At 39.4% G+C, this 13,043-nt stretch overlaps 1 protein-coding gene and 1 pseudogene across 3 annotated transcripts in view; one reads left to right on the top strand and one right to left on the bottom strand.

The window, feature by feature from the left end:
* BTBD9 (BTB domain containing 9) overlaps nt 1-13,043 on the top strand; it is a 477,403-nt gene that overhangs the window by 51,366 nt on the left and 412,994 nt on the right. For all 3 annotated transcript variants that reach the window (XM_030796183.1, XM_030796182.1, XM_030796184.1), the window contains exons 5-6: nt 8,433-8,652; nt 11,164-11,283. In XM_030796183.1, coding sequence (XP_030652043.1) covers nt 8,433-8,652; nt 11,164-11,283 — 340 coding nt within the window. The remainder of the gene's footprint in view (nt 1-8,432; nt 8,653-11,163; nt 11,284-13,043) is intronic.
* On the bottom strand, nt 256-1,505 carry LOC100605500 (annotated as a pseudogene).

Genomic DNA, 13,043 nt, shown 5'->3' with positions numbered 1-13,043 from the left:
AATCACTTTACACACATGTAAGAGTAGTGTTCCAAAATAACTAAGAAGTTGCTACATTTTTAAGCAGGGAGGAAAAAACTTTGATTTTGGTCTTTGTGTTCCAGCAAATTATACTTTCAATTAACAGCAACAAAGATATCATAAAAAATGCTGTACTTTTAAAAGTTGTGAACTTCATTACAGATTAAAATAGTACTGGAGTGTTTTGGGAGGCCAATAGCTAGCAGCTACATTAATTGGTGTAGATGAGCCTCCTTATCGATAACCAGGTCCAGGTTGGGTATAGCCCTGACCAAAGGGAGGACATATAAGGATTAGGCCCAATTGGAGGAGGGGTCATGCTACTTACAGGAAGTGAAGTAAAACCTGAACTTGGTCTATAGGCCCCAGGTTGGCTTGGAGCCATTCTAGGTTGAAAGGCGGGGGCCACAGTATAATTAGTAGGCTGAGAAGTTTGGGTAGTATAAGTTTGTGCAGGATAATTGCTTGCCTGGTACTATGTGGCAGCTGAGCAGGCAGTTGTTGAGGCTGACCAAAAAGGCAGGAGCTGGTGCCTGGGTAGTTGGTTGCTGGCCATATCCTTGGAACTGCTGAGGTTGTTTGGGGTCCAGTCTGCTGACTCTGGCTTTTTGAATACTGAGTACCATGCTGTTGAGGCTGCTGAGGTGGAGCCCACAGATGCTGTGCATCTGTTGCTAGCCTGTTGCTGGTACTGTTGGTACAGCTGCACGTCATAGCTAGCCTGTTGCTGGTACTGTTGGTACAGCTGACTTTCAGTCTGATCTGCTTGTATCTTAGCTTCTGTGTATGGTGGTTGCCGTGGCTGAACTCCTGGTGGGTGAGCTGCTACTGAGGAGGAGGCGGCAATGCTGTCAGATGTTCCTGGACAGTCTTCTGCAGGAGCACTGGGTTGCCCTGAAACCTGATCATCTGTTAAGCCAAATGCCGACGTAACATTATTTTTTATTTCATCTTAGTTTTTTTAAAGGGTCAAAAGCTGACATACTTGCTGCCATAACCTGAATAGACTGTTTTCCAGAAGAATCCGAAGAAGCAGGCTTTTCTTCCCTACCATTCACAGTAACATTTTCAGGAATATTGGTGGAAGGTCCTGGTTCTCCAGGTGGTTCCAAGCTGTCCAATAAATGATTCACTTTATTTCAAAGTTCTGTCAGTTCTCGACAGAGATATTTCACCTGACTTGATTCAAGGGGTCTTGGTTGGCCATTAACAAATAATGTCAATTTCAGTATCCTGCTACACTGAATTGCAAAGGAAAGGTCAGAACTATCAAAAATTGTTAGAAGATCGTCATCTTCATCTTTATACTTTATTGTTACTTCAACATTACTCAGAAGCTTTCCCCTGAAAACTCTTTGCATCATTAGCACTAATTCATCATAAGTAATATTAATATCTTCATTATGAATAGGAATTTTTGGAATATCCTCCCCAAGTTGAGCTTTCATGATTAGCTTCCCGCTTAGGTCCAACTGTCCATTCATGGTGGACTCCAGGATGTTCTGTATATACAACCCTAGAGAAAGAGGGCTTGTGGAGGCCACCACCGCCTCCACAGGTGTCTACTGACTGGGCTGATGTCAGGCCGCCAGGCTGGGGTGTTGCGGGGAGTCTGTGGTCACTGACTCCTCGGTTGCCCTCCATGGCCACTGCACCTCACTTGTAGGCTCATGTGGGCCCACCCAATCGCCAAAAATAGGTTATTTTCTAAGTAAATGTTATCTTTTTTTTTTTTTTTTTTTTTTTTGAGATGGAGTCTCACTCTGTCACCCAGGCTGGAATGCAACGATGCAGTCTTGGCTCACTGCAACCTCTGCCTCCTGGGTTCAAGTGATTCTCCTGCCTCGGCTTCCCGAGGAGCTGGGATTACAGGTGCCCACCACCACGCCTGGCTAATTTTTTTTTTTTGAGACGGAGTCTTGCTCTGTCCCTGAGGCTGGAGTGCAGTGGTGCAATCTCGGCTCACTGCAAGCTCCGCCTCCCGGGTTCACGCCATTCTCCTGCCTCAGCCTCCCGAGTAGCTGGGACTACAGGTGCCCGCCAACACGCCCGGCTAATTTTTTGTATTTTAGTAGAGACGGGGTTTCACCGTGTTAGCCAGGATGGTCTTGATCTCCCGACTTCGTGATCCGCAAGCCTCAGCCTCCCAAAGTGCTGGGATTACAAGCTTGAGCCACCACGCCCGGCCGCCTGGCTAATTTTTGTATTTTTAATAGAGATGGGGTTTTACCAGGTTGGCCAAGCTGGTCTTGAACTCCTGACCTCAGGTGATCCACCTGCCTCAGCCTCCCAAAGTGCTGGGATTACAGGCGTGAGCCACCGTGCCCGGCCAGTAAACGTTATCTTAACATTCATGTCATTGTTTTCTTTTATCAAATTTCTTCACTGTTAAGGGAAAAAAGGATATAAAATTTCAGAAGTGTTCCTGGTCTGATGACTTGAAAAGATAGGTCTGTTTATTTTGAAGTTATTGACAGAATTTGGTTTTGTTGTTGTTGTTCTTCCCTGGATGTAGATTCTGTGTCTTTGGGGACTTTTCATGAAGTGTAGAGAGGTTTTATCTTGGGACTGGGCTATAGAGACAAATGCTTTTTCTTTGAATTTATTATCATTGGTTACTGTAAAGTTTAATTCTTAGAGCTGCATGTTCTAAGGCTTTTACCAAATTACAGGGATTTTTTTCCCCCTTAAAAAAAGAAAGATCCAAACAGTGTTTTAAACTTATCTGTGATGGTCTTTCTGGAAGGTAGTTTAGACTAGTTTTATGCATATATAATGATGAACATTTTTCTATACAGCTGGGGAAAGAGAATTAACTTTTTAATGAATATTTTTTTCTTAGGATATTTGAACTACTTGTACCTCTGCCAAACATTTAGCTTTGTCTTAGCTGTGGAGATATTTCTATCTGTCCTAAAAAGTTAGTGCTTTTTTTGTTAAGGCTGAGTTATATTTCATTTTGTATATCTCAGGTTTTAGATTTGGGGAAAGAGAGTAATTTCTTGTTTCTGCATGTTTATAGTAGGAAGCATATCACAAATTCTATCCTCAAGATATCTTTATTGAATAAAAAGTCAATCTGTTCATAGGGCTGCTAAGTTACATTATTGGTTAACACATAAATATGCGTGTGTGTGTGTGTGTGTGTGTGTGTGTGTGTGTGTGTAGTCTGTCCTGTTTACCCTGTACCTATCCCTGTAGTTTCCTCAGACTGAGGGAGCTTGCAACTGTGATATTATATTTCTTGGTTTGTTTGCTTAGATTCTTATACTAGGTTGAGCTTTTTGAGCAATGTAATTATGTTGTTTTGCCTTTGTTTTTCAAGCACCTACCTAGCACAGTGCCTGAATCTAGACTTTTGTTTTTCTAAGTGATAAATGAGTGGCTGAATGAATCCATCCCTGGCTTCTAAACTAGAATTTAAATTTGTCTCATCTATCACATAAAGACAGTAATAGTAACAGTGAACCTTTAATACTTTCAAAGCTCTTTGAGCTGGGTGCAGTGGCTCACACCTGTAATGCCAGCACTTTGGGAGGCCAAGGCAGGAGGACCACTTGAGGCAGGGGATTCAAGATCAGCCTGGGCAATATAGTGAGATGCAGTCTCTAAAAAAATTTTTTTTTAATTAGCTGGGTGTGATCGTGCGTGCCTGTAGTCCCAGCTGCTTGGGAAGCTGAGACAGGAGAATTGCTTGAAAACAGTAGTTTGAGGCTGCAATGAGCTATAATCGTGGCACCACACTCCAGCCTAGGTGACAGAGCAAGACCCTGTCTCTAAAAAAATACAAGTAAAATAAATAAAACTCTTTGGCTTTGTATCTTCAAAGATAGAAGTGCTATTTGTATCTTCCCAACTATAGTTTATTATGCTAGAGAAAATCTCATCTGTAAATAGGGGGTATATAAATCATCTCTAATGAGTATTCCTCCATGGGAGTGTGTAGTGTTGGTATATGTGCTCTTGTCTCCTGAGATGGTGAGCTCGGGAGGGCTGAGTCTAGTACAGTGAGCAGCACATAGGAAGCACCCTAGGATTTTTTTTTTTTTATTTAATAGGATGAAGGTCCCTTTCAGCTCTGTGATCTGTGTAACTTGCCTAAATTACCAAGTGAATTCAATGCCAGAACTGGAACCAAAGTGCTGGTCTTCTGACTCACCAAGCAAATACTCTTCCATAGATTCTTCTGCCTGGGTTCTTTTTGATTCCCATTTTGTGGTGTCTTTGAGTGCCCGTACTGTCAAATGTGGAAAGGAGGCCTGCAGAGAGTGGGAAAAAGGGGGAGGTAAAGTTAAGGTAAGTTAGGAATTGTCAAGAAAGTCACTTGTAATGCTGCAGTTCTTGGGGATTATTCACAGGAAGGGAGCATCCATACATTTTCTAGGGAAGTTGGGATGGGGAGTAGAAAATGATTTAGGTGACAGAATTGGGTAAGTAGATTGCTTTGGGAAGAGAACTAAGTCTGGATCCGAATAATCCACTGGGGCGAATGACCATGTCAACCTACATGTAATAGAGAGTTCGATAAAAGATAATTAAGAACATAAAGCAATGAAAGAAAAGCACAAGGTAATTAACCCAACACTCCTCTCAGATTTTGGCACTGTGTAGCTAGGGGTACTTTCTGCTTCATTTCTCCTTAATTTTTCCTTCTAATAATTAGCAATCTCTACCTAGCTGTAGAGCTTCAAAGCTTAATATTTTTCTTAATGCTTGTAAAATGCATTAAAAATTATGTGTAAAAAAAGTATGATTATCTACTATCTTGTTTAATCTTTATCACTTTGTGTTTTCAAGACAGAGTCTTGCTCTGTCATCCAGGCTGGAGTGCAGTGGCATGATCTAGGCTCACTGCAGCCTCCACCTCCCAGGTTCAAGTGATTCTCCTACCTTGGCTGCCCAGGTAGCTGGGATTATAGACATGTACTACCACGCTCAGCTAATTTTTTGTATTTTTAGTAGAGATGGGGTTTTGCCATGTTGGCCAGGATGGTCTCAAACTCCTGTACTCAAGTAATCCACCTGTCTCAGCTTCCCAAAGTGCTGAGTTTACAGGCGTGAGCTGCTGCACCCGGCCAGCACTTTGTATTTTTTCAAGAGCTTTTTTTTTCTCTACTGATAGACAGATATAGGCACTAAGAATATTTATGGTTTGATTTATTTTATTATGATTTGAATTTTTGTATGATGATTCTTCCTATTATATTCATCACTTAATTATGGATTTTGCAGAAAAATTCTTGGAGTTATATTTTTATCCAATGAGATACTCATATAGTTACCATGAGAGAATTTCCACTTGTATAGATATTCTCTGTTTTGAAGTGAAAAACACTCTCAGGAAATGAATCTGTCTGTATCAAGAATGGTTAGGAAAGTTTTCAAGTACCCTTGAAATAAACTTCAAAAGAAGACTTAGACTTGTGGTAGAAATTTCATTTCCATTTTAGACTTTAGTCACAATCACTTGAAACTCTTGGGCCTGGTATGTTACCCCTAGCTTCATAGGTTTTTGTGTTGAAGAAACTTATGTTTAGAGAAAATCCAAAGGTGGCATTAGGTTCTAAATCTGAGAGCTTGATGTTCCCGTCTTTGGCCTAGTTTTTTTATTTTTTGTTTTTGAGATAGAGTCTTGGCTGTGTCGTCCAGGCTGGAGTGCAGTGGCATGATCTCACCTCATTACAACCTCCGCCTCCCGGGTTCAAGTGATTCTCCTGTCTCAGCCTCCCAAGTAGCTGGGATTCCAGGCTCACGCCACCACACCTGGCTAATTTTGTATTTTTAGTAGAGACGGGGTTTCATCATGTTGGTCAGGTTGGTCTCCAACTCCTGACCTCTCAGGCAATCCACCTGCCTCGGCCTCTCAGAGTGCTTGGATTATAGGCATGAGCCACTGTGCCCAGCCTTCGGCTTAGTTTTGACTTGTGGTGTCAGGACTGCAGGAGATGGTTCCAGGGATCAGCAGCAACAGACTTTGCACCTCTGCTTTTTATGCCTAGCAAGAAGGGAAAACACGTTTATTTTTACCAAGTAGTTATGCATCATTTATATCTGAAAAGCGTGGATTTCAAGCTTTTGTTTACTTGCTTGCTTATGAAGTACTTCCTCTCTAGATTGGAGGTGTCAGGAGGGCAGGGCCTATCTCTGTCGAGTTCACTAATTCTTCCCAATACCTTGCATGGTGCCTGGCACAGAATGAGTCCTCAGAAAAATGCCTTTTGACTGAATACTGAATGAGTGCTTTATATGTTACTTTAGCATATATTATCTGTAGTGTAATTTATATCTGTAGTGTAATTTTTACAGTAACCCCATGAGGTCAGTTGGACAAAGTATTCTTTTTAGATGAGAAAGCAGATTCAGAGAGACTAACAGGCCTTACTCAAGGGGAGTGAATGATAGAGCCTGAATCTCAAGCTTGGTTTTTTTCACTTTAAATCTAACATTTTTTTTTTCCTATATCAGACTATTTGTTTCTTTCCTCTGGGTCTAAGGCAATCTTAGAGGGAAGTGGGGGTTAGAAAGAGGGAGAAGTTATGGCCATTCATCAGAAACCCTTCAAGAGGGGAGGAGCAGAAGATTATGTTAAAAACAGGGCCCCTGCAGGCAGACTGTTTAGGTTCTAATCTCAGCTCTGCCACTTCCTGGCTCTGTGACCTGGGACAAGTAAGTCTGTCTAACTTTTTTCTGCCTCCACTTCTCATCTGTGAAATGGTTGTAATAATAGTACTGTACTCAAAGGATTATTATGAGGAGTAAGTCAAAGGAATTAATATTTGCAAAGTGCTTAGGACAGTGTCTAGCACATCATGTATTTAGAAGATTTGTTAAATAGGAAGAATATCAGTGATTATCACACGCTAATAGAATTTAGAAAGTTATAAATCGATAGCACTTAAACTTCTGATGGTAAGAGGTTAAGCATAACTAGGATGTTTTGTTTCTTTTTGCTGGGTTGCTACAGTCTTTCTTCTATTTTAGACTTCTATTTTTCAGCTGCAATGTATTGTTCTTTTCTGGTGCCACTCTCTTTACTCATCTTCATTTGAAGTTAAAAAAAATTTTTTCCAGAAATCTGCAATGATGAATTACTATCTTTTTGCCAATAACCTGATTATAGCTCAGACTTTCCCCTATTCAAATCACACAACCAAAATGTATGTGTACTGTGAGAATTCGGTATTTTTTTTACAGTCTGTAAACTTACATAGTTCTCTTATCATGTGCTTTTTAATATGTTTTCTTAATAGTGATGGCTGTATATGTTGAAAATATATATATATGAGTAGAGCTTATAATATGCTTTACAAACATCATCTCATTTAATTCTTAAACAGAAACACCTGGGGGATAGATATGCTCTCCCCCCCGCCCCCCAACCCCATTGAGAAATGGAAATTGAGAGAGGGAAACTTCTTCAAAGTGATGCACCTGGCTAAATGTGGAGCCACTGTTTAATCTCTGACTCTTCAAGCTCTTAACATCTTTCTGCAGCCTCTTGTCTTTCCATGGAGAGTGTTAGTTTTAGAATGTTAGTACCTGGAAGATAGGTTCCATGTCTGTGAAGCATAATTTACATAGAGGACTTCAGAGTCTCAGGCACAATTGGTACTTAATAAATCTAATGTTGGTGAGGGGAGGGGATTTAATAATAACCATAATACTGATTTTGATGACAGACTATCAATTTTCATTTTTAAAAATTCTCAAGTGCAGAAAAAAGGTATCTTCTTTTAAAGAATCTTGTTTTATAAGCTAGATTAATTTCAGCATATTCATATATGACTAACAGCTATGCTATATTGGAACCTTTCTTTTTCTGTTGTTTTAACAGATTTCTGACCTGTTTGCTTTGCTTTTATACATTGTCCTCAGTCCAGATGGCAGGTACAGGTCATCTTACATGCTATTTTTGTTTAGTAGATTTGTTGTTGTTGTTGTTGTTGTTGAGACGGAGATTTACTCTTGTTGCCCGGGCTAGAGTGCAATGGCGCGATCTCAGCTCATCGCATCCTCTGCCTCCCAGGTTCAAGCGATTCTCCTGCCTCAGCCTCCCGAGTAGCTGGGATTATAGGCATGTGCCACCACACCCGGCTGATTTTGTATTTTTAGTTGAGACGGGGTTTTACTGTGTTGCCCAGGCTGATCTCAAACTCCTGACCTCAGGTGATCCACCCGCCTCAGCCTCCCAAAGTGCTGAGATTACAAGCATGAGCCACTGCACCCGGCCTCTGAATGGTGTCTTAATCCTCATAGATGTTCTGTATTTTCTATCCAATAAACTTGTCTATGCGGTTCTTAAATGCAGATAGCTAGAATAAACTGGAATGCTAGAATTGTATTTTTTTCAAAAAATACAGAATAACTTAATAAGTAATCATTAACCTTGCTTTTTCTATTTTTAACTGTAGTACCAGAAGAAAACATTGCAACTATGAAGTATGGAGCCCAAGTTGTAAAGGGGGAGCTGAAATCAGCCTTGTTAGATGGTGATACTCAAAATTATGATTTGGATCATGGATTTTCAAGGCACCCAATTGATGATGACTGCCGTTCTGGCATCGAGATTAAGCTAGGTCAGCCATCCATTATCAATCATGTACGGATACTCTTGTGGGACCGAGATAGCCGGTAAGTGATTAGCGTGACTTAGAAACTGACATTATGTTTGAAATGACTTAACTTTGTGGTCATCTACTTTTGTTTTACAGATATTTATTTGTTTTACAGATGTTTATTTCTTTGTGATCATTCTGCTATCTCTTGAAGGTTGGTTTTGGGGAAGGAGTTAAAGGATACATTTCTTTAAAAGAAATACACCTTTTTGTTTGTTTCTTCTTATAAAAATATGCGTTTATTGTAGAAACCATAGGAAATATAGAAAAGCACATAGAAGAAAATAAAAATTGCTAGTAATATTATTATCCATTATTAATCTTCATATGTATCTAGCATTTTTTCAGTTATGCATGGACACATACACACACAAAACAGAAACCTGCACAAACATAGTTTTATAAAATGAAGATTAGATATACAAAAAGCTAATTTTACTTTTAAATTAATACATTGTGAACGTTCTGCCCTTTAAAAAATATTCCTCTAAAATGTATTTTTAATAGTTGTTTTGTATTCTACCATGAGTTAACATTATTTACTTGACTCATTAGTTTTGGATATTATAACCTTTTAAATGCATTTTACCGTATGGTGAAGAGAAATAATGTCTTTTACTGTGTAGATAAGTATTATCCTCAAAACAAAAGAAATTTGTGAAAAAATTTAATGAACTCCAGTTTGGGAACCCATTTAGTTTCTTGGGGGCTTCAGAATTCTGCCTTTCTTCCAGCCACTATGAGGCTTTCACCCACTGTGGCTTCTAGGTTCAACCATAATGGCAGAAGTACCAGAGCAGTATGAGTGACAAGAACTGAACTGTTTCCTTCATTGCTGTTTATCATAAACCTAAACCCTGCATACCCAGAAACTGTGCCCCACTTATGCCTCTTTAGATCTGGGCATGAAGGGCTTAAATAGTAATGACGATGATGCCCTGCAAACCTTACAAGGTGGTGTGTTTCTTCTGTTAGCACCACTGCCACCACCCTGGCCTTTTAGGCCATTTGAGCCAAGTATGAGGGGAAGCTTTACGAAGTGGGAGTCAGCATTTCCCATGTGCATGATGTGTGAGATCCCCAGGTTGTCTTTTCCTGTTTCCTTTTTATTAAGAATATATTTTCTGATATGTAGCTTATTGGATATAATTTGATGTTTTTAATTGGCAAAGTGGAGCCAATCCACATACCTCATTTCCAAGAGTCTCTGATTAATAATAACAGTATAATAATAATATGTATATGCAGTACTTTCATTACTTTTATGTGGTAGACACTGTTCTAAAAGCTTTACGTATTTCACTCATTTAATAGTGAAGTTATTATAAAAATAATAAAAGAAAAGTTTAGTATGTTTGAGGCAAAGTGGTTGTCATCGTTTCTGTGATGTTAAATATTTATAGGCCACTTTGTGTTAGTATGTTCATTACATTCACAGGGGATTTAACTTTACCACATAACAGTTCTTTTCTTTTAGAAATTGTTACCGTTCTAAGCAAAGGTGAAAAATTCAGAATCTTAAGCCAAAAAGATTCTGACGTGTTGTAAAATTATATCCTGCGTTACTGATAACCCAGAGAAGTTCAATAAAAGGTTATAACCAGTTTGAGACTGAGTGATAAAATGAATGAGAGTGAGGGGACAGCAAAGAAAATGAGGGGATGACACAAAATAAGCTGACCTTTTCTGGTCACAACTGTGGGTTGCAGGATGACATTTATGGTCACCTAAATCTTGCAAGATTGTTCCTGTTGATATTACAGTACAAGTAATAAACGCATCTCAAATTTAAATTTGGCTTATGACAGGGGAATATAGATTTGTTCAGGATGGGACCTGCATGTAATGGTTCGGAGTAGCTGACTAGGGGAGGATGATAGGCTGTTTTCATTACTGCCAGATTATCAGCTGGCAAGTTTTAAGTTGTACGAAACACGCATTATCTCTTGACTGGTGTCATTTATTTTTTTGCAGGTAGCTTGTATGTGGGAGGGTAGGAGACTGGGAGGCGGCAGGAGATAAGCTGCCCTCGGTGGGGGAACCATTCCAAGTTGACTTTCTTCCTTAGAGGGGTGGCCGAACACCCTGGCCAGGGAAGGTAGAGGGAGAAAGCATACTTCCTGCTTCTCCATTTTCTGTCCTTTCTCTCTCTCGTGGCATCATTTATCTTCTAATATGGTATAGGTGAGACATCCTGACCATGTTTGAAACGGAGTAAATATCTTGCATGTCTGATGAGCCAAGCACTGTGTAGGACCCTGGGGATATGAATATAAATACAGGATGGCCTTTGCTCTTAAGCAGCTTATGATTTGAGAAAGCAGACAGACAACCTGAGAGATAATTTCAGTGCATTGTAGGTGAATGCTATAATAACATTCTTTTGTTATTAGAATTTGATTATGTAGAAAATGTAATTAGTGAATTCTGTATTTTTTGTACCTTTTAACACTTTATTAAAGTATAGCTTTGTATTGTTATTTTAATGTGGTAATTTTTTTTTCTGCTTTTTCCTTTTGATTCACAGGTCTTACTCATACTTCATTGAAGTGTCAATGGATGAACTTGATTGGGTCAGAGTGATAGATCATTCACAATATTTGTGTCGTTCTTGGCAGAAATTATATTTTCCAGCCCGTGTCTGCAGGTTAGTTCTCAGTGGTTAATAAATGATTTTTATTTTTATATAAGGAGATTTGGAGTTTGAGAAGCAGAACTGCATTTTTCATCTTGAAAAAAGAGTTTTTCAGGATGTCAACTACTAAACATATCCCAAGTAAAAAACTTAGGAAAGTATGGAAAATTATGCATCTTAATATTTACAGTGTGTTGTGGAACTATTTATACAACATGTCTTGTATAATATATATGTAGTACACATGTGAATGAATGAGAAGGGACAGGGAACATTTGAGAAGTGGAATGCTTTTTAAACTCCGTGCTATACAGTGAATGGTAATATTCATTGTGATACACTGAAAGCAGAATTATTGTTAGGGGGTGCATTCTTCTTATGAAAGCCATGAGAAGTATTTCTGGAGTCTTCCCTGGCAATGGCCAGGGCTGGAGGACATTTTTGAATGCCAGTGTGCATGTTCTGGTTATCTGTTTTTTTCTCTAGGTTAGTGGTTAACAAATGGGATTTGACAGAACAGGTGTTTCAAGTGGGGTTGCATTTGGGGCAAATGAGGCTTAGCTAGTGGGGCTCTAGGCTCAGAGCTTCTCTTCTGCCAGAGCACCTCTGCTTTTATTTTTGTTATGTATTGCAGCCCTCGATATGGTTGTCTTTTAAAAGTATCAAAAAGCTACTGTTTTAATATTTCATATTCTCCTTTTAGGTATAATCCATCATTTAAAATTTCTGAAATTTTGTAAAGCCTGTACAAATTAGTGAATTTGTTTAGGTGGTTAAAGGCCCCCGAAATTTTGTTGCTTTTTTCTGCTGTAGTTTTCTCACTGAAAATTGCCTTTAGATATTCTTTACCTTAAAGTCAAAAGATTAAAGGTAGAAAGTGATTAGTGTGTTCACTCAGGAAGAAAAGGGAGGGGATATGGTGAGTGTACACCATGGAGAATGTGGAGCTGGCCCCTCACCCATGACCCATCTGATCTCCCACTGTGGCTGATTGGGAGCAGATGGGAAGGCACCACAGCACTTAGTCTCTTGGTCAGAAGTTACTCTTATACTTGTGAAACTTATGGTCTAACAGCAAAAGGCTGAATTTTTACCTCCACTAAGGAGCTTCACAAAACCGTTCAGCCTCTGGTACAGTAAAGAACGTTGCCTACATTTTTTTTTATTGGTATGACTGGACACAATATTGTTACCCAGGGATCCTCTTGTGTGAAAATGAAGAAAATCAATTTCATTTCCCCAAAGACAGACTAAAGTGTCTCAGGTCTAGCGGTTGCTCTTTTATCAGAGGAGTTTTGAATGGATTAAAATAAGAGGGACAAGAAATTGAGTGAAGATTCCATATCTCAGAGCTGCCTAGGGATCCTTCCAGAGTGACAGAGGGACCCCCACATGGAGGAGGAGATTGAGTCTGCATTGACTCAGGTTATTACTGTTGTATCTGATTAAAACACAGGCAGCATAACAAAGCATCTGATATGGACTGAAGGACTGTGTGTTTGCATTTAATTTGAAACAACAGGAACATGACTCCCAGAACAAATCATCATGAATATAGTAATACCAGCCATGACAGCCTGTGTGCTTTACCCACCTGAAAGCTCCTGTTGTATGTATGGAAACATGTGCCTTTGATCATGATCTCTGGCTTTTAGAAAATATACTTTACCTTTATATATTAGTGAGCATTATTATACTCTCCTTATTTTGTCTTTCCTGTCTGGCCTTGACTTTGTTGGTAGAGCTGTTAATGTGTTTAGAGACTGGCTGTG

Source organism: Nomascus leucogenys, chromosome 17 (assembly GCF_006542625.1).
Source record: "Nomascus leucogenys isolate Asia chromosome 17, Asia_NLE_v1, whole genome shotgun sequence".
Classification (NCBI taxonomy): Eukaryota; Metazoa; Chordata; class Mammalia; order Primates; family Hylobatidae; genus Nomascus; species Nomascus leucogenys.
This window is presented reverse-complemented; position numbering and strand designations above follow the sequence as displayed.